Source organism: Pinus tabuliformis, chromosome 9, assembly GCF_031772625.1.
Source record: "Pinus tabuliformis cultivar Carrire ecotype Pingquan chromosome 9, CPIR1, whole genome shotgun sequence".
Lineage (NCBI taxonomy): Eukaryota > Viridiplantae > Streptophyta > Pinopsida > Pinales > Pinaceae > Pinus > Pinus tabuliformis.
The window spans coordinates 796,170,676-796,193,304 of NC_142307.1; the positions used below are offsets into that span (position 1 = coordinate 796,170,676).

Genomic DNA, 22,629 nt, shown 5'->3' on the forward strand with positions numbered 1-22,629 from the left:
TTTGTGGCATGTATGAGTAAGGGACACTTGATTTCAGAATTATGGAGATTTTATTGTGAGTGTTCCATACAATTTCCAAACAAAATTGAGAATTCAATAAGTTGTTTGTGTGTTATGGTCAATTTTATTTTTTTATTATGATAGATATGTGTGTTTAATGAAACCTTTATTAGTGAAGGGTTAATTTATTATCAAAACATCACCCTTGAAGGGTAAAATTTTAAACATAACGTTTCTTGAAGGGCAACATAAAAACCTAAAACGTAAAAAGAAAATGTATAACGGATAGAAGAATCCAAATTCCAACCCTGATGCTATCGGGCTGTAATTGAGCGGCCGCTGCCCATTGGATCCCACTGGTGCCGAGAGATCAAAAACAACAAAAATGGTAAGACTTAATAAAATGCTTTTTTCTCTCACTACGTGTAAAATAGAAATCTGTACAACAAATAAATCTTATGCCATGTAAAATAAGAATCTGTACAACAAATAAATCTTATTCTATACGACTGTAATTAAAGGCAGCTGCATACCATTGGATTGTGCAAAATAAAAATCTAGATAATAAATAAATCCTATTCTATCGAGCTGTAATTGAGCAGTGGCTGCCCACAGTTGGATTTGGCCAAGGCCAAAATAGAACGGTGGGCCGCCGCTCGATACAACCCGATGACATCAGATATATTTGTTTCCAGCCGTCGTTGTCCGCACAAGTGCAAAATGAGAGGGCGTCGTTGTCCGCACACGTGCAAAACGGGACGACGACCATGTAAACAAACCCACAATCCACTTGCCTTATTACAGAACTATCCTTCGCATCATGAACTCCTTCCTCTCTAATAGAATTTGACGCTTTCTCCTTTATGGCAAAAAAAAATTTACTACCCTTGGATTTCACCTACGCGCCTTTGACTATTTCTTCCTGGTCATGGCTGTATGCTTGGCAGACCTTGAAAATTTGATGGATAAATTACACTAAAATGGTAATGGATGGGGAACGGTGATGCCTGGCTATTGGTATATGTGTATGTATTCAAGAATTAATTTTAAAAATCAAAATCGCAATTTTGTAAAGTCAAATCTGCAAGGTAAAGAATGCCTTTCGCCATTTCCATATGTAATGGTTTGTCGAATTCCGGGAAGATCATTGTTCCATTTGTATGCACGTGTCTAACTAAAGCTTGAAATAATATCCGAAGTCAACGCGGAAATATAAATTTTAACATTATATACATATTTTTCTAATATAAAATTGAAAGTAGAGCAGGTGACAGAGTCGTGTGGATCTAACATGATGAGGTACCCATGAACGTTCCAGGATGAAAGTATTTCTTCTGGACACCGTGACACAACAACCCGTAACCTCGGCGATATATTAATTAATTTAATCATCATATCGATTAAATTTTTAAATTCCAAGCGAATTTGGAGATTCAGCAGATTTATGTTCGTCATTTGAGCATTTTAGATTATATTATTTGGGATTGGTTAGGAATATGACGACTAGTGATTGGAGTGGATCGCAGCGACCTTGAAAGGCCAAGTCGTCGATGGCGGCTGATTGGCAATTGTTATTCAAAAATGTTGGAAAGAGCAAACAACATATATGCCATAATTCGCATTGGCCCTGCAATAGCCTATGCCTGAAGAGGAAAGGACAACAACATGTCGAAATCCCACTTGTTGCTACTCTCCTCTTCTCTGCTATTTTTACTTCCATTTGTTTTCATTCTCCAATCTTTCCTGCTCTTCCATGGCCGTCTCACCTCAAATCCCAGTTTTGAAACACACAATAACGCCTCCCAAAACATGCTAAACGCAGAACTCAAGACCCTTCGACAAGCGATTCGACATGACCCTCAATTATCTGTCATTGGCAGCTCAGGATCGAAATTCTTGAGGAAGGTTCCGAGTTTAGAGTACACCCCACGTAACATGACCCGGCAGGAGAGAATCAGGTGGTTCCAAGACAACTTACAAAGATTCACAGTCCTCCACTCGGATTCAATCGCGGCTCAATTCTCGGCCAAAGTGGAGGCCTTCTTGAAGCCCTGCAAGCTCCGCTTTTACATCACTTGGTTATCGCAGATCGAATCCTTCGGTTATCGGGAGCGGCTATCTATGGAGAGCGTCTTCAAGTGGAATCCGTCGTGCTGCCTCCTCGTCATCTCCCGCACGATGGACTCCGAGGCGGGGAGGCAGATTCTTCGGCCATTCACAAGCCGAGGGTTTCGTGTCATGGCAGCGGCGCCCGATATCCGGTACCTCTTCAATAAAATCCCGGCGGAGGGATGGTTGAGAAAGATTGAGAGCGGTGATATCGATCCGGGGGAAGTCCCATTCGCTCAGAATCTGTCCAACATCCTCCGACTCGCCGTTCTTTACAAGTACGGAGGCGTCTATATCGACGCGGACATGATACTTCTCAGAAGCTTTTCGAGCCTTAAAAACACCATCGGAGCGCAGAGCGCAGATTCTCAAACAGGGCAATGGAATCGGCTAAATAACGCGGTTTTGGCGTTCGATAAACGGCATCCTCTGCTATTGAAGTTCATAAAGGAGTTTTCCCTCACATTCGACGGTAACAGATGGGGCCACAACGGTCCTTACCTCCTCACTCGAGTCGTCACCAGTTTGGCAAACCAGACTCACCACGACTTCAAAATCATGCCCCCCATTGCATTTTATCCCGTGGATTGGAATCACATTCCCAGTTATTTTATGAGTCCCAGCGACAAGGTAAATGTGAAATGGAGAAACGCGAAGATTATTCAGTTGGAGAGGGAAGCTCATGCTATCCATTTGTGGAACAAACAGAGCCGAGGGTTAACCGTCGAGAAAGGGAGCATTATGCATCATATTTTCAATAATACCTGTATATTCTGCCTTTCCGTATAAGAGGCAGCCTGACGGAGAAAAAGGAGGAGATAGTGCTCTTCTCCTCCACCTCCTGTACATTCGACTGTGTATTATCGACATTGTGAAAATTTTATCCCAACTTTCATTTTCGCTACGTCAATGAGAATTGAAATTTTATTTTTTACTTCAATTATTGTATTGCAATAGTCCTCGAACATGAACATGCCCTTTACAATTTGCAATAATCTTGCCCTCTCCAATATATCTTTATAAAATGTTCATTTTGCTTGAATTAGAATTAATTAATTTATATTAATTAAATAATTGATAAATATCAATAGCATCAATTCTATAATTCAAACGATATTTTATAGTGTTAAAATTTAAAAGAAACTTATAATTTAAATAAACTATAATTATATTATTAGTATCATAAAATTAATTAATCTATAATTCAAACTATATTTTATAGTGTTAAAATTTAAAAGAAAATTATAATTTAAATAAACTATAATTATATTATTAGTATCATAAAACTAATTAATATAAGTGTTTAACATGTACATATTTCAAAATGTAACAAAATTATATATATATATATATATATATATATATAAATTTTTAATTTATAAATAAATTTTATTATAATATCATACATTAATATAATAATTTACCCATTTTACATATCCGAAAAAAATAATAAATTTATTTATATAAATTTTTTCATTTTTAATATAATTACTTTTTTATCTATAATTACTATTAAAAATACTTTAATATGGAAAACAATTTTTTACGATAATAAAATTAAAATGATAAAAATTCTATATCACTACAAATTTAACTAATAATTAATAAACTATTATTTTCTGGACATGGATGTAAGAGGATAAGTATGAGTTGTTATTTTTCCAATCTAGATTTGAACGTATTTATGACGTGTTTTGTTTGTCCATGTCTGTTTTTATATATTTAATCCTGGAAATATACGTCCATGTGGATTAAAATTGATAATGTTTTTGTGTATATATCCAAATATAAGTTAGGTATACTCGCGACAAACATAGAGTTCAACGAATCTAGAAATCCAATAACGCCGAAAACAAAATCCAAGCGCAACATCCAGTGAATGCGCCCACCTGCATGAAAGGGTGAGATCACAGGGTGAGATCACATGAGTAATTTATTGAGATTTAAAAAAATAGTATTTGTAGTGTTTGAATTATATTTGTGATAGTGAAAATAGATTTAATACTATTAGGTTGGAGGTGATTGTCTAGTCTGGAACTATTTTTTGGTCTGGAACTTTTTTCTGGTCTGAAATATTTGTTTAATTTTGCCATCTTTTCACTCGGGATCACTAAGGCCGACTTTTGTCCCTGCTCGACGTCACCATTGGAATAGTGACTCCATCCCTCCATTCCTTATGGTCGAGCACCTCTCCTTATTAGTTTAGCGTGCTTACGCACCCTAAAGGTTCAATTTACTTATTGGGTGGGGGGCGGTGTTGTCATATTCGATCCATCAGGGAGATAAGGATCATATTTTTTCAAGTGCAAATTTATTTTAGAATGCAAATAAACAATGTGCATTTTTTTAGTGTTTAAATTGTATTCATATTAAAATATTGTATTCATAACTTATGTTAGATATTTTATACAACATTAAAATATTTTTTTTATAATGTTTTTTGTATACAAATATATATAAAGTGGGTATTCACATCAGTGGGTTAACATTGAACATAGATTTTCAAATAATTTATTTAAATTACTTGTTAAAATATTTTTAAAAAGTATAAGGTTTAAGCATTTTAGTCACATTTTTTTTTTACTTCTAACTACATTATATGAAATTATATTAGGTTATGTAGAAAACTAATTAAACATTGTAATTGACATTTTTTTTAAATGACCTATTCAAATATTTTCTAAAAATTGAACATTAAAACCTCTTAGTCACACATTTTTTTCTTACTTCTAATTATTTTATATAAAATTATATTAAGTTATATAAACAATTAACTAAACATTTCTAACAAATTATTTTTTTTATGAGTTATATAGAGAACTAATTAAACAAACATAACATATTAGTTTTAGATTTTTTAGGTCATATAAACAATTAATTAAACATACTTTACACTGGATTGTAAAATAAATCTCTCTGCTAAAAAACTTCTGCTAAAAAACTTTTGTGAAATTTTATCAAAACAAATTTACAACTTTGTTAAACTCCGGCGATTATAACAAACCAAAATCATCTCGCCGAAGCCACCAAACCGGCGCCGCGCTTTACGATTAAAACGACTTAAGCTTTCTGTGATGTGATGTAAACCAAATTTACGACTGCGATGTTATCGATATGTCGTGTACACGCTGAATAAGACGAGTTGGAGGTACAGTCAGTTATAATGCAATTATTAAAATGTTGTTTTTTAAATGAAATTTAATAGGAAAGAATAAATGGACGTCGATCATAAAATTAAATATTGATATCAAATTAATAATATTATGATCTCAAATTAATACTTGATTAGCGTTGTGGGAGTCAAAACCACCGGAATGCTTTTAAGATCGTTGGATTTTTACCAAATTTCTGACAAGTTAATAATATGTTATTTTATATATTTAATAATATTGTTATTTTAAGAAATATCGATAATTATTTTAGTTGAAATTATCATGTTTATAAATTTTTTTTTTCTCGGCAAAATTAACTACTAGTATATTAATATTTACAGATAACTTTACAAACAGAGAGTCTGGCGACCCAAGGTCTGCTGCGGCTCATGGGATGCATATTCAAATGAGTACAAAAGCCACGCTGGGCCTTAAGATCCAACATCAAAATACTGAGAGTTTTCAAAAAGACCCACGCAGGGGCGATTCCCAACTGACTTACCATTCAGACTAACTATGGTACTTAAAGACATAAACTTGAACATATAAACAAAACCAGGCAATCACCAAGGATTTGCGCCCAACCAGAGATTAAGTCCCCACTGCCATGGTGGAAACCGCAAGCGTTACCAGACAGAACAAAAACACAGACAACCGTGTGACACAGGAAATTGCGAGTATTCTTACCCCGAAGCCCGACATGAGTGCAAAAAGCAAAAACCCAGAACCACCCGCCAGAACTAATCCTCTGGCTCTTCTTCCATTGCTGACGGGTTGTGCACAGGTTCCGACTGCTCAGAAGCTCGAGGCTGGGTTGAGGGTTGAGAGCGGCCCGACGTTGAATTACCCTCCTCACTCGCCGACTCCCCCACTGGGAGCTTACCTCGACCAATTGCTGACCCTTCCTCATCAGTTGACGGCTCCCCCATTGGGAGTTTGCCTTTGCCATGCATGACATTGTCCTCTGCCAGAACCAGAGAAGAGTCTTCTTCGTTCTCTTACTCAATTTGGGTGAATAGCACAGAAATATGGGCGTTAATGCCTGGATTTTCCCCAGAACTACCCAGAGTAAATACAACCGAACCAAAAGCAGGTAACTTGTTCTTCCCACCGCTTGAGCTGCCCACTTCCATGACTTGGCAGGGCTAGATAGGGTTGGCTCCCATCCTCCGGTGGCAGTAACAACAACAACAGTGATGATGAATATCAGCAGCTGGAGGGCGAGAGGATTCTCCACGCTAGGTTCCTCTGCGACAAGGCAATCTCTCTCACACCATGGCAGCCCCCAAGCTTTTGTGCTTTTCCCCAACAGACGAGGTCCAACAATGGAGCTGCTCCTTCCCCACAACAGACACGCCCCAATTTGGGAAAGGGCAATGCTTAAATAGGCTAAAGACCAGTCCGAGGAGCGCAGGCGAATTCTGGTTCGCGGCCCAACACTCCACCTCCTGCCCTCCGCATAGACTCTTACCACTCTGCAAATTCCTTTTCCCATTATGAGCTCCCGTCTCCAGGCATTCCTCATTCTTAAACCGCCCTTCATTACCAATGAAAAGACCAGCAGTTAATGCCTCCCGCAGGCTAACCATACTCTCCCCCATCGCCATTAAGATAGCTCAGAGGCCGCGTAAGACGGAAGGTACTAGCGGCGGATAACATTTAAGGGAGGAGCTCCATCACGTGGCAGCCCATGGCTGTCATGTGGCTCCCCGTTGAATATCAAGCTGCCACCCGCATCCGGGGCTCATGTTTATAAATTAATTATTAATTAAAAATTTTATTATAATTTTCAAAAAATTTAATTGATTTAGATTTTTGTAATTTTTATTTTATTGTTTAATAATATGGTTTGAAAGTGAATGTAAGCGGGTTAAAGGCCAAACCAATTTTAGAAGGCATCACTCAACAACATACCACTTTGTTATGCTTAAGGATCATTGTGGAGGAATGTCGCAATGATAAATCCAATCTCTTATGTTGCTTTGTGGACTTTTGAAAGACTTTCGATATGGTTCCTAGAAACAACCTTTGGAATAGATTAGAAGAGCTAAAGGTTCCTTTCGAGTTCAAAGCTGCTGCTATAAGGTTATACGAGAATGTAATTGCCAAGCTGAAAAGCAATGAGGGGTGGTCGAAAGATATTAAATGTAATATCGGAGTTAAACAAGGTTGCCCCCTCTCCCCTACCCTATTTGGCATTTACATCGACAAGCTTGAAGGGTATTTAGAGGAAGCAGGATGTGTTGGCACGATCTTAGTTGGGATAGTCATCATCCTTCTTCTCTATGCTGACGATATTGTTCTTCTCGCAAGGTGCCCATCTTATTTTGATAAGCAACTTAGGCTTCTTAAGGATTTCTGCTCTACCATGGGTATGACTGTTAACACTGACAAAACAAAAGTTATGATTATCAAATCCAAGAAGGACACTTACGCTAATTTTATGTATGACAATAATAACTTGGAGGAAGTGTATTCTTACAAGTACCTAGGAATTGATATTCATCACAAGCTCAACTAGAACTATAGCATTGAGAAAAGGATTAATGGCGGGGTGGAAAGCTTATTTTGGTTTTGAAAATAATTTTAAAACGGAAAATCTCGTAATGTGGGATAAAAAGAAGTTCCTCTTTGAAACTTTAGTCACTCCTATTATCTTATATGGATGTGAGGTCTGGGGTTGCAGCATCTCTAGAGAATCCTGGAGAAAGATTGAGCAAATCCAGAAGCATTTTATAATGTATAACCTGAAAATTAAAAGCAACACACCCTATCCTATTCTCCTTATAGAAGTAGGTCTTTCCCCTATCGAGAGCCTAGCTATGACTAGGCTTTTGGTGTACATGCACAAACTCAATAACATAGGAGACCATAGACTTCCTAAGCTAGCTTTAAATTCTAGCCAAAACCACCTAAGGCTCAAGCAGGGGTGGTATGAAGACACGAGGGCCTGGTTAAACCATTGGGAGATAAACAAGAATGATGCATTGCAAAACATTAATAACATTAAAAATATTGTTACTTCTAAGTTCAAAGAAAAAATGTGGTGTGAGAAAGATTTAGCAGCTAAAAAAAAACTAAGTTATTATAAGAAGGTCATCAACCCCACTCTAGAAGATGAAAAGTATCTCTCTGTTTTAACTAGCTCAAAGAAGAAAAGTAATATAACAAAGATTAGAATGAACTCTCATGAAATCCATAGTGAAATAGGTCATTGGACAGTTCCTAAAACACCATGGATGGAAAGGATCTGCCATCTCTATGAGAATAGGAACATCGAGGATGAAAACCACTTCCTCTTAGAGTGCCCCGCGTACAACCACATTAGATCTCAGTTTCATAATCTCTGTCGCAATACTGACCTTCCTAGCCTTTTACGATGTCAAAATTATAGTGAGCTCGGAAGGCTTCTCTCCAAGCTTTTTGAGCATAGGAATACAATCTTAAATCAAACGAAATATTTTGTTTCTTTAGGTTCGATAGACCAAGTTTGGTCTCAATGGAGGTTAACCACCACCACCACCATCATCATCAATATTATTATATTAAAAATTATTAATAATTCATATAATATTATTATTTTAAAAGATTATTAATAATTTTAATAACTTATTTAAATCATCATTTGAAGTGTAATTATTATATTTATAAAATAATTAACAAATTTAAAAAAATAAATTTTTTATGTATTTATAAAATAATTAATAATTAAAAAGATAAATTATAATTTTGAAAACATAAATAATGCAATTTTTATAAGAATTAGAATCAAATTAAGTTGGGTTATATATTAATTATATATATATATATATATATAATACTTTGGGTTTGAAAAAATATTTATATGAAAAATGGATAAATTAAGAGATTTTATTTCATAGTAAAAATGTTATATATATATAACAATATGGATTTTCCATATGAGTTGTAAAGAATTGGTTTTAATTGAATAATTAAATGGGTATTTAAATAATATTTCTAGGTTACTCATTGTTTTGTCAAGTTGGAAAACTTAAAAGTAATATTTTTTTTGATAAATTGATATGATAAAATTGTAGTTATGGTTTTTCTGAAAACTTAACTCAAATATTGAAATGCTTAAGTCTTTAATATCTTTCATTTAAGTTAACTTTGTAGATTTATTAACTATAGTTTATATTTTTTTTAACTACTAATTATTAGATTTAAATGTAAATAGCAAAAATGAAAAAAAACTATAAAATATTTAAAAATCAAAATTAACTTGTAAAATTTAAACAAAAAAAAATGAAAATATTTCAAAACTACAGGTAATTTAAGAAAAAAAGTTAAAAATTGACCCAAAAATAAAAAATAAAAACATTTTTATTAAGCTATATATATATATATATATATATATATAATTAAAAAAAAAGGCTATCAATTAAAAAAAAATTGGCGGCCCCACTGGTTGGGGTGGTTAGGGGTAGGAACCAATTCCCTAAGTTGGCCTTTAGCCACCCCGAGCCAGGTTTCTTTTTTTGGTTATTTATTTATCGATATATATATATATATATATATATATATATATATATATATATATATATATATATAATCTTTTATTTTAATTTTCTTTGGTAATTTATTTTTTTGTTATGAGGTTTTTTATTTTCTTTTCCTTTTTTAACTTATAAAAATATGTTTTTTTGAAATATTTTCCTTTTTTCTTTATTTTTTGATTTTTTTTTTTTTTTTTAATTTTTTTTTTTACAAGTTAATTTTGTTTTTTTTGTTTTTTTATATTTTTATGTTTTTTTTTTACAAACATAAAAATCATCAACATTTAAACAAAACTCTACACTTAATACATTAGAAAATATAAAGTGTAAAAAATTAGCCCTCTAAACAAAAAGGTTGATGTTGCATCAACCCTTTTCAAAATCAAGATGAAAATCACTAGCAAAAACTAAAAAAATATGTTCCTATACATAAAAAAAAATAAAGTGTTAAAAATAAGCCCTCTAAAAAATGTGTTGATACTCCATCAACACTTTTCAAAATCAGCATGAAAATCACTAACATTTAAAAAAAATTGTTCATACTTGATACATAAGAAAATTTAAAGTGCCAAAAATATGCTAAAAAAAAAAGTGTATTGTGAATCACCACTTTTCAAAATCAAGTGATTTTTACCTCAAAAGAACGGGTACTAAGTAATTTTCTCGTTTGATCGGTAATTATGTTTGTAAAAAAAACTACTTATATACTACATTGCACTAATAAAAAACTAATGTAATACAAAAATCCTTCATGTTTAAAGACTACTTGCAATTGCTTAAAAAAGCACACCCTTTAAAAAAAAACAACCCACCTGTGTTTTCCTTTCAACCCAGATCCTAAGTTCTTTCAAGTTCAAATTAATTTTGAAGTTTAGTTGTTTCTGTAACGATTCTTATTTGCTAGCTTTCTATCTTTAACATCACTTGACGGAAAATATAACCATATGTACTTTATAATTCATTGTTTTGCAATTCACCATGATCATAGATGGCAAAAACCACGATGATGTAACTCATTAACCTTGCAAAAACCACCATTCCAAAGGAGCCCACTGTAATCGAGGGTTTGGCTAGGAAATATTATTGTTAGTGTCGCTAAACTTGGGACCCTAGAGTGTGCAGAAGCTAGAACAAGGGAAGGAGAAGGTAATGAAGCCAATGATGAGGGTTTACTCATGAATGAGAGCATATTTTATAATAGAGAAGCCGTGGCTACCGAGCAAGAGCCCTAGAATGGAGAAGTTGTGGTTGTTGAACAAGAACCTTGTTAAGGAGAATTTGCGGCTATTGAGCAAAAGCCCTCACCTAAAACCCTGGAATATGCAGCACCTTACCCTAAGGGTTTACTAGGGTTTCTAAAGCAGGTCAATGATAGGGAAGCTACTAGTGAGAAGGCTAATCCCATCACCATTCTGAGGCCTTTTCAAATCTCGATCAAATTGATTTTTGAGCAGTCGATGTTTTAATGGGTCAGATCTACTGATCTGGAAAAGACCTCAAGCTATCCCTAGAACTCAAAATAGGGCTACCCTCTAGATTACAATGCCTTTTGAAAGTAAGAAAATGGAATATCTCTTTCCTCTCTCTGTTTATAATATATGCATGAATGTCAAAGTTTTTTTGGCTCTTCGACTACGTGGGGGAGCTTTGGGAAAGCCTTCCTCTTCCCAACCACCTCTTACAAAGACATGGTTTGGAAGTAGGTTCCCCACACAAGTTGCTCCAGGTATTTTATAGTAGACAAAGTTGAGGATGTTCCTTCAGTGGAAATCCCTCATCGAGATCTCGATGGAATCTACGAGTTGTTGGCAGGTAATGGACTCATCTACAGTTTCAATGGGTTATGGCCATGTACAAGAGACCTTTACAAATGGATCCATTCAACTTGGACCATGGCAAGTAGGGTACTCCTCTATTCCAAGGGTTTTTTCATCATAACTTTTTTCAATGATACATATTATCATAGTACTCTTTCCAAGGGGCCTTTGTTTTAGGGAAAAGATGGATTCTTTGTGACCCCTTGGTTCCCAGATTTTGACCCCTCCTCAACTATGATTACAAAGATACCCATTTGGGTTAGTGTTACACTAAAATTTGTCACCATGACTATTTGCAGTTAGTATGGCTCCATCAACTGTCATATTATCCTCCTTGGCCAGTCTCATACCTCTGCTCTCCATGTCAAACTCCAAGAAAGAGAGAAAGTCTTTAAAAATCTATATATCTCTGGGTACGCAGTTTCTCTTAGCCTTACCTGCGTGTACGCACCCCAAGTTCACAATACCTGCGTACTTGTACGCTCTGTCTGTAAAGGGGAGGGTGCGTACTCCTGTAAAGGTTAAAAGGCGCAAGTTTCACTCCAAAAAAGTTACTTGTGGTCATTTCTAGAGCATTCTAGAAGCTTGTTTGACGTGTATGAGCGCCTCCAGATGGTTCATGTATCCCTATGAAAGAGGAACTTATCCCATCAAAAGGGGAGCTATCCCATCCAAAGAGGGGCTTATCCCATTGATGGTGGACCTGAATAACTTCCTCTAGAGCATTATAAATACAGGCATTGGGCCAGAGGGAGGGGAGGTTGAAAACTGAACATTCCTAAGGGTAGATGCTGCTGGAATTAGGACTCCCTTGTAAAGCTTGAGAGGAGAGATTCCCATCCTTTCCTAGCCTTATTTGGAAGTGGGTGAGCTGATCAAAGTAAAGGAAAACTCTTGTTGGACCCTAGGAGGGACCTGCACAACACCAAGGCTCAGGTTGTAATGGTTTCTTTTGTTTCCACTTAATACAAATGAACTCATTTTTCTCAACAGATTGTTATTCATGATTTGTTTCATATACTCCTTGGTCTGTATGATGGATATGTGTTATTTTATAAGTTTATCAGGTGCTATTTAATCTTTTGGCTTGTTAGTGAATGCAGGTTTCAAAGAGAAGGAGGAGCTCATCCGGATCGGTGAGGCTGGACTACTACAAAGCGTTGGACTAAAGGTATGTTATAATCACCTGATTACTTGTATTCTAAATGCATGTTTAGAGAAAGGTAGTGTTTATTTGTCTTGTTTGTCGCTAGAAAGCCTTTGCTTCTAGGGAGGTCGGTTTTGTCCTCAAAATCGACTCTTTCCACATGACAAAATGGCGACTCCATTGGGGAATCCATTGATGTGAATGATTTTTCCTTTGTGTGAAACTTTGATCTGAGAAAAGTCGTTTGTTTTCTGGTTTTTGGCTGTCTGACTGTGTATTTGGGTGGGCTAGCTTAGGGTTAAATTAGATTTTACTTTTTCTTAGTTTTGCTAGAAGTACGCAGCCTCTAAGTTGAGCACAGTGCGTACCTGTACGCACTGCAGCTTTATGCACAGAGCGTACACGCACCTGTGCAAACAGGTTGCCTACGTACCCTGTCAAAATTGAGAAAATTTCAATTTTCTCCTTTTTTGCCTTTTAGATTTTTTTTTTTCATTTGTTTTTGCTGCCGAGATCCACTGGTTATCTGCCATAAATCTTCACCTAAGCTTGTTTCGTCAGTGTCAAGAGTTTTAGTGAAATTCATAGAGATTTTGCCCTAGGGTTTGATTTTTGCACTGGTCTTGTAGTGACTTTGGCTTTAGAAGTTATAAAACCTTGGATCTCCCTGGTTTTGTTCAGTCTTCTTAGGAGTCGGGCCTTTCATAGAATCCACCCTTGTGAGAAACCTACCTTTGTGTTCTCTCTTTGCCGAATCTCGAAAAAGTTTGTTGATTGAACTTTGAATTTTATTCTTGAGAAAAAGAACAAAAGATTTGGATTTTTGTTTTTGACTGGTTTTTGATTCTGCATTAACTAGTCCTTAGTTAAATTTTAACTGAGTAAAACATCCTGGAATCATACTTGGTAGGCTTTTGCCTCACTAGATTTACTTTTAGGTGCATTTCTCTTAGATTTGTTTTTTCGTGAATTTGAGTTGGTTTGATTGCCATAGATTTTTTAACTTTGATTTCTGTTAAAGTAAGTTTTACATGCTTTGTTAATTAGGGAAAAATACAAAAAAAAAAACTCTTTTGAAGAAAAGTTTGCTTTGGTAGCATTTGAGTCTTTGAAAAGAAAAGGAATTTTCGTGAAGTAATTAGTGGTCATGTGTTGTATGTTTTGGAAAAGATAAAGAGTTTGTTTCTTTGATTTTCATTGCCAAGAAAGTTGTCTTTATATCAATTTTTCATTCTCCAACTCTCTTAGCTAGGGAATTCATCGAAAAAGAAAATTAGTATAAATCATCCTAAGTGCATCTTTTTAGTGGATTTGAGTCGAGTCTACACACCATCAGTTTCATCTCCACTACCTTTTGTCTTAAAGAAAAGCCATAAAAATTAACGCTTAAAGTAAAATCAACTTAGTAACTTTTTATTTACTAGGGCTCTGAAACACCAATATAGATCAGGCTAGTGTCTTGGAGTAGGAGAGTAATTAACTCTCCAAGACAGTAAAACCAAACAAGTAGCTCATCTTGTGGTAGGATAAATCCAACTGTTTCACTTGTACTCTGGGAAAGCTCCTCTTAAAGGAGAAGCACGAGACCGTGTCCGAACCAGTGAGGGGATCAATCCTCCTTCATTGGGAAAGACGCCAGATACGCACGTACTACAAACAGTAAACCTCGGATTATTGTCGAGGAGCCTGGGGTCACTTGTCGGTAAACCTTGGATTATTGTTAAGGAGCCGGCAAGGGGATTGAGCTTGTTACTCTGCCCTTGCGTGCTATCGGGTCGTAGACTGTTCCCCCAGGTATATTTGTTGCTGTTGGTAACCTTAGTGACCATTATCTTTAGGATTCTACCGAGGTGACGATGGAGGGAAGATCCCATTGTACCTGGAGCAGACGTCGGCTAGACTCACTTGGATTTTCGGGGGGGTTCACTTCACTCGAGACGGTTAAAGTGGAGGAACTTGTGCCGGTCTATTCATTATGCAGGTTGTCGGGGTAACTGTTCCACCCACCACTTCTGTACTGAATTCGGCAATGTTGGGTTTCATCTCCAACTAGTGTTTTCGGTCCGGAAGGCTACTGTTTGTGTATGGTTTGACGCCCTAGATTCTTTAGGCGTGTGATTCGAATTTGTTTGGTTCTTTAGAGACTTTAGGCGGTTTGCTTTGAGATTTTACTTTGTTTTCGTGTGCAGTAGTTAAAAGTTTTTAACTGTGGCTGAATTACTGAGACAGTCCCGTAGACTTCGGGGCAAGTCTCCTGAGATTGTTACCGTGGCCGATTTGTTGAGGAAGTCCCGTAGACTTCGGGGCGAACCTCCTGAAGAAGTCCCGGGTCGTTACGAAGGTTTGAAAGTCCTTGTAACTCCTAGTGGCAGTAAAGTAGGTTCACCTGAAGAAGGAGAGTCGTCGTTGGTAGTCCATCCGGATTACCAAGGTCTAGAAACAGGTTATAATCCCGAAGCTGTTGCAGTTTCCGAGCTTGCTGGTAGTTTTTCATCTACTAGTGATATAGGCGAAGATCCTGAAATATCTGAACCTGTTACTCCAACTTCTAGTGCTCCTGATTCACCTAGGGTAGAAAGAATCATCACCGAAAATCTTCCTGCTCGTTTGATAGCTATAGAAGAACTTGCTCCAGAGGAAGAATTTGGCATTTCTATCCTTGAAGATCAACCTACTATTGATCTAAGGGAGCGTGAATCCATCTTTTACAGTCCTCCTAGAAGTACTATTTGGTATCTTTAGTTAACTAATTATTTAGACAACTCAGGGTCAAGTTTTTCTCCACCTCGTACTACTTATTCGCCTGGAGGTATATATACTCCTGTAAATATGTCTGGTCAGTCATCTATGTTTACTCAATCTCTTGAATCTTTCTTGTACGGCGGTCCTTCTGTTCCCTCCGGGTATCAGTCACTTTCTGGTACTTTTGCGGGAGCATCTCCTCAACCCATTGAACATGGGTTATTAGCTGGAAACAATGGTAATAAACCGTTGGGTGTAGGAGACATTTACATGATGTCAGGTTCAGTTCCCGGTTCTCAACCTCAAGGTGGCCAGTTACCGCCTGGGGGGCAGCCTCAATTAACGCCTGGGGGGCAACCTCAAGGTACACAAATTGCGTCTGGGGGGCAACCTCAAGGTACACAAATTGCGTCTGGGGGGCAACCTCAAGGACAGTATGTACCCATAGTACAATACATTCCTCAAGGTCAACCCCAGCCTCAATATGTACCCCAAGGTCAACCTCAGTATAAATTTATAGCTCAAGGTCAACCCCAGTATCAGTACTTACCTCAAGGGTATCTACCTCAAGGTCAGTACTCGAGTCAAGGTTATCAACCACCCCAAGGTCAATCTTATGTTCAAGGTACGGGAAATGTACCTTTCAATTATCAATCCTACCCTCAATCCGGTTATGGATCTCAATATCCTCAACCTATCATGGGTCAATACCCCGGAATGAACATAGTGTGGGATCCATCGCAAGTTCAACAGGTATTGCAGTGAAGCGTACAGTTGTCATCTCAAGCTGGACAACCCTTAGTTGCTGGTTCACCCCAGCAACCAGTCCAGTCTAATGTTCAAACTTCTGTACCTTCGGTAGTTACTCAGTCGCCCATTGCACCTAGTACTCCATCTCAAACGACTGCTGCAACTACCGCAACATCTGTTCCTTCCACCACACTTACTTCTGGAGTATCGACAGCTCCGGTTTCTACTGTCTCTGCAACTACTCCTCAGACATCTTTACCATTGTCTGGATCCGCGATTCAAACTACGGTTCAGATGCCTGTAGGATAGCCTGGTTTAAGTACGGTTGTCACTAGTCAACCACAATTTGTTTATCAACCGTACCAGGGACAGTACCAATATGGGCCTGCTGTCCAACAGCCAGTTTACCAGTATCAACCGTATCCTAGGTACACTTATCAACAACCTCAGCAACCCCAGTACAGTCCGGTTAATCCAGGTTTTCCAGGAGGATACAATATCCCGAATGCGATTCCTATTCCAAGTTATCCTGGATATCCTCCTCCTGGGACTGGTCTTGTGACCCAGAGTTTTAGGGATCCTAATCGGCAATTACCATTTATCACAACTTTGGATTTACCGGACTTGTCGCGCCTAACGAACGATCCAATAAATTATCTTCCGTTCTGGCCGCCAATGCCAAATAAGTTGCCCAGTGATATTCCCAAGTTTGAGGGTAAGTCTGGAGAGGATCCGTCAAATCATGTGATGACTTACCACCTCTGGTGTGCTTCAAATTCCATCTTGGATGATTCGATCCGCTTACGTCTTTTCCAGCGTACGCTCATTGGTCTCGCGGCCAAGTGGTACATTGAGTTACCACGGGCCTCTTTTTACAATTTTAGTCAGTTAGCTACCTCGTTCCTAACTCATTTTCAGTTGCCAGTCAGATATGATAATGACACGGAGTTACTGACTTCATTAAAACAATCGACGTCCACCTATATTTCTGATCATATTCATGAGTGGAGACGTCGAAGGCGATTAGTGAAAGTTTTTATCCCGGACCAAATCTTAGCTGAATGGTTTGTTAAATCATTATTACCGAAGATTACTGAAGATGTAGCTAAGGCCGGAGTAGTTACTGAGGAGCAAGTGATTGCTCAAGCGCAGTACCTTGACTTAGTTTACACTCAGTCAGGTACGTTACACGAAAAGATCCCAGATCTTCCAAAGTCAAATCAAATCGTTGCTGCTCCTTCGGGATCTCATGCTGCTGATGGCATGATTGGTACGGTGAATACTAAAAGCAAGAAGAAGTCTTCAAAGAATTCTTCGCCCATTATAACCTTACCAGATTCCCCGACAGGAGAATCTTCTCCTGAAGTTTCCGCTGATATTCACGCTGCAGAGTCATCTACGGCTAAATCAAAAAACGGTGGGAAGAAGAAAGGTAAGAAGAAGGGTAAAGCAGACAAGACTACAAAGGAGAAAACAGAAAAGTCGAAAACCAATGACGAAAAGCGCAAACCTCGATATCCTTGTCTCATTTGTGAAGAGGATCATTTTACAAGAGATTGCCCTCATCGGGCCGAGGTTGTGAAAATTGTCAAAGGTTCCCCAACTCCTGCTGTTTTGAAAGATCCATTTCCAAAGCAGGAGAGTAAGATGATAGGTTCTTCTTCGAGTGCCAGTGAAGAACCCATATTGATGATGTCTCATGTAAGGATTGCGACTCGATCGCAAGATTATGGTAGTAAAAGTCCTGTTGATGGATCGAAAGAAGTAGAATCTTCTCATTCAAATCCATCAACCTCAGCTCCCGGTTCCGATCCATTACAGATCGAGAAACCTAACCCTAACTTAGTAATCAAACCGCCCGCCAAGGGTGTACTTCGAAGGTCTGCTTTCAATCCACATGCGAGAGTGGCCCAGAATTACAACATTGTTGAGGATTTAGCTGTTTCACCCTCAGCAATGTCGGCTTTAGAAGTGCTGCAATCATGCCCAGCACAGAGAAAATTACTTTTGTCGGCTATAGGAGCTGTTGATGTTCAGGACCCGAACCTAATAATCTTTGATCTAGAAAATAGTACACCGCGTTTGCCTCATCAGATGGCTTTCCAGATCCCAGTGATAGTAAAAAACAGGCCTATTCATCGGACTGTAATTGATGAGGGAGCTTCCACGTGTATTATGTCGATACAGTGTTGGAGATCGCTTGGTTCTCCTTCACTAAATCAATCCCCGACAATTCTTAAGGCCTTTGATGGCCGTGGGTTCCATCCGTTTGGCATGCTACAGGATTTGCCTATAGGGGTTGAAGGAAAAACCGTTAGTCTAGATGTGGAGGTGGTTGATGCCCCTCTAGACTACAACCTTCTTTTGGGTCGAAGTTGGTCTTACGCTATGACAGCGCTCGTTTCATCGGTCTTCAGAGTAATAAAGTTTCCACATAATGGCAAGATCGTAACCATAGACCAACTGGCTTACTTTTCATCCGACCCAGCCTCTTCAGAGAGTATCCAGCATGTCGGTAAAATGACTATCCCTTACAAGGATGTTGGCGTAGGATTAGTTAAAGATGACGTTTACTGGAACTTTTCCTTTTCCTCCAATCAACGTCGTGTCTTCGTTTGCATCTATTCATATGATTACTTCAGACACCATTATTTATGATGATCCTTGGATCGTTCCTTCTAAATCTGAGATAGATTCATTTGGTGATGCAATGCCTTTGAGTCCATATGAAATTGCCTACGAAGCCGTGCAGTCTTTTTCCGACCTGAGTTCAACCAAAAGCGACCAAATGAATGTGGTCCACGAGGAATCCCTTTTCGCGTCAACCTCGGAGTTAATAACGTTTCCCGAAGTTGTGTCATCTGATGAACAGCTTTGTGAAGTCCTGTGTGTAGACGATTTACCATGGGAAGATCTCCATCATAGATCTTCGTTTTTACCTGAGGATGATCGTTTTGAAAACGATTTCTCATCAATCTTTACAGCTGAATATGTCAAAGAAGCTCAGAGTCCAATGAAACATCCTGATTCAGAGCTGAATTTGGGAAACATTTCTCGCACTATTCCCATTGACATTTCAGTCAAGCTCGGAATTGTTGAGCACATTCATATAGGTGCTTCGTGTTTGGATAACGAAAATCAAACATACAAGGCCCTATTTCAAGAATTCCACGACGTATTTGCTTGGTCTTACGAGGAAATGCCAGGAATTGATCCCGCCATTGTTGTCCATGAGATCAAGACTTACCCGGACGCTAAACCCGTCCAGCAACATTTGCGTCAAATTCACCCACGAAAAGCGGCTGCTATTAAAGCAGAAGTTGAGAAGCTGTTGAAAGCAGGTTTCATTTATCCGATCCCGTTAACAGATTGGGTATCGAATATTGTTCCGGTTAACAAAAAACAAGGAACAATAAGAATATGTATCGACTATAGGAATATCAATCGTGCTTGTCCCAAGGACAACTATCCAACACCCTATATCGATCAAATAATTGATGATTGTGCCAGCAGTGAAATATTTTCCTTTATGGACGGTTTTTCCGGTTACAACCAAATTAATATTCTACGTGCTGATCAACCAAAAACGATTTTCATTTGTCCATGGGGGACATTTGATTATTGCAAATTACCTTTTGGGCTTAAGAATGCCGGAGCCACTTTTCAAAGGGCGATGTCTTATGCATTTCATGACATCAAACACATTGTGCAACCGTATCTCGATGATTTGCCCGCTCACTCCTTACATCGAGTTGATCACCTTGTCCACTTACGAGCAATTTTTATGAGGTGTAGGCATTATCGTATACGGTTGAACCCACACAAATGTGTCTTCTACATAGAAGTGGGACGATTGCTGGGATTTGTAGTTTCAAAAGCCGGCATCCACGTCGATCCCTCGAAGGTAGAAGCTATCATCAAATTGCCTCCTCCTTCGAGTCTTCGCCAACTCCAAAGTTTGCAAGTTACGCCGATTCATTCCTAACTACGCCGAGATTACCAAGGGTTTTACCCAGTTGTTGAAACAAAATTCTCAATTCTCTTGGGATGAGATAGCTCAGAAATATTTTGATGCGCTCAAGCACGCGTTGACCCATGCACCGTTGCTGCATCCTCCCAACTACAACCAGGATTACTTTTTGTACCTCACCGCCGCTCATTCCACCATTGGAATGGTCTTAGTCCAGGAAGACGAATTCAGAACGGAACATGTGATATATTACCTTAGTCGGACGCTAAATCCCACTGAGCTCAAATACTCACATGTGGAGAAATTGGCCTTGGCAGCCGTTCAAGTTGTCCAACGTTTTCGTCACTACATTCTTCTCCGTAAAACTACAGTCATTTCGGATTGCAACCCTATGATCTACATTTTGACTAAAAAATTGCTAGGGGGCAAGTACTCTAAATGGATCGTTATCCTGCAAGAGTTCGACTTGGAGTTTGAAAAGTCTAAGTCTAAGAAATCTTTAGTTTTTGCAGAGTTGATGTGTGATTTCCTGCGTGCTGACACGGAAACTGTGGCAGAGGAACCCATTGCGGACGAATCTTTGTTTCTCATCAGCACTTTAGATCCGTGGTATGGGGATATAATTGTCTATCTCCAAACCCAATCCTTTCAGCCCGAAGTTTCAAAGTCGGAACGTCGGAAAATTCGATTCCAGTCCCAACAGTACAAAATTATTGGAGATACTCTTTATCGCCATGGGGCGGACTTGATTTTTTGTCATTGCTTAACTCATGAGGAAGCTGAAAGGGTTTTGAATGACTGTCACTTTGGAGCGTGTGGCGGTCATATGTCTGGGTATGCCACAGCCCAAAAGATATTACGCGCTGGCTATTTCTGGCCCTCCTTGTTTAAAGACTGTATTATTGCGGTCCAGAAATGCCACAACTATCAAGTGTTTGATCGCAAGATGCGCGCACCACCTGCTCCTCTCCACCCTATAATTGTCGTTGGTCCTTTTGCTAAATGGGGTATCGATTTTATTACATGTAAACCTCACTCGACCGGGGGGCATGCGTATATCATCCTTGCGGTTGATTATTTTACTAAGTGGGCTGACGCGATGCCTACATTCAAGGCAGACGGCAAGAAAGCTACGATTTTCATATTCAATCACATTATTGCTAGGTTTGGTGTCCCACAAGCGATAATCACTGAACATGGGCGCCATTTTCGAAACGTTATGATGACAGAACTTACAGGCCAGATTGGTTTGCGTCACGATAGCTCAACTCCTTATTATCCACAAGCCAATGGCCTGGTTGAGTCCATCAACAAAGTTTTAGTTATCATGATCCGACGAATCATTGGTATTCATCGGTCGAATTGGCACAACATGTTATTTTCCGCGCTTTGGGCGTACCGAACCTCAGTGAAAACATCAACAGGGTTCACTCCTTTCCAACTAGTTTATGATTTGGAAGCAGTGCTGCCCATTGAATGCGAAATCCCGTCACTTCAAATGGCTGTCGAATTACTTGAAGCTACTTTCGAAGAGGAGAAGCGTCTATTATACTTAGCTCAATTAGATGAGACTCGACGTGACGCTGCATTGGCAATCGAGACTCACGCAAAATGGATGAAAGCTCAGTATGATCGTAACGTGACCCCTCGAAATTTTTCGGAAGGAGACCTAGTGCTATTATATGATCAAGCTAATGATAAATTAGGTGCTGGAAAATTCGTTCCTATGTGGCATGGGCCCTACATTGTCAAGCGAAAGCTAGCAAAAGGGGCCTATGAGCTAGTCGATTTTGATGGGGACTCTTTGGGTAAACCCATAAATGGACTTTACCTAAAGAGGTATTATGCTTAAATGATGGGTATGGAGACTTAGTTAGGTTAGATTTTTCTTTCTAGCTGGTGCGTTTGTTAGTATAAACAGTGTGCTTAGCTTAGAAAGTGTGTTTTCGTCGTTATTCTGGCTTATCTTGGTTTTACTCTTGATATTGCAGATGTCGACGCCTCTCCAAACGTACATTGGATTCGCTAATGGTGCTTGTCGTAGTACACGGAATATCTCTTCCGCAGCTTGGGTTATCTATTCGCCCTCTAACGAGTTAGTTTCTATGCATGGGGTGAGCCTCGGTCAAACAACAAACAACATTGCAGAATACAGTGCAGTGATTGAATTATTGTCTGAATCTATTTCATTTGGGATTCGAAGTTTGATAGTGAGGTTAGATTCTGAACTCGTTGTATTACAGCTTAATAGAGTATATGCCATTAGAAATCCAGTGTTATTAAGGTTATTTTTGAGAGTGCGCCTCTTGGAATGTGAATTTGATTACATTGAATATCAGCATATTCCAAGGTCTTTAAATACATTAGCAGATGCAATTGCTTCTCGAATATTAGACAAACATTTGCGATAATCATACATGTAAAT

At 38.3% G+C, this 22,629-nt stretch overlaps 1 protein-coding gene across 1 annotated transcript; it reads left to right on the forward strand.

Moving 5' to 3' along the window:
- Positions 1 to 1,599: 1,599 nt before the first annotated feature.
- LOC149151151 (uncharacterized protein At4g19900-like) lies at positions 1,600 to 3,009 on the forward strand. The gene has a single exon (XM_089440852.1). It carries the CDS (start codon positions 1,666 to 1,668, stop codon positions 2,896 to 2,898), a length of 1,233 nt encoding a protein of 410 aa, XP_089296978.1. The 5' UTR covers positions 1,600 to 1,665; the 3' UTR covers positions 2,899 to 3,009.
- Positions 3,010 to 22,629: the final 19,620 nt, after the last annotated feature.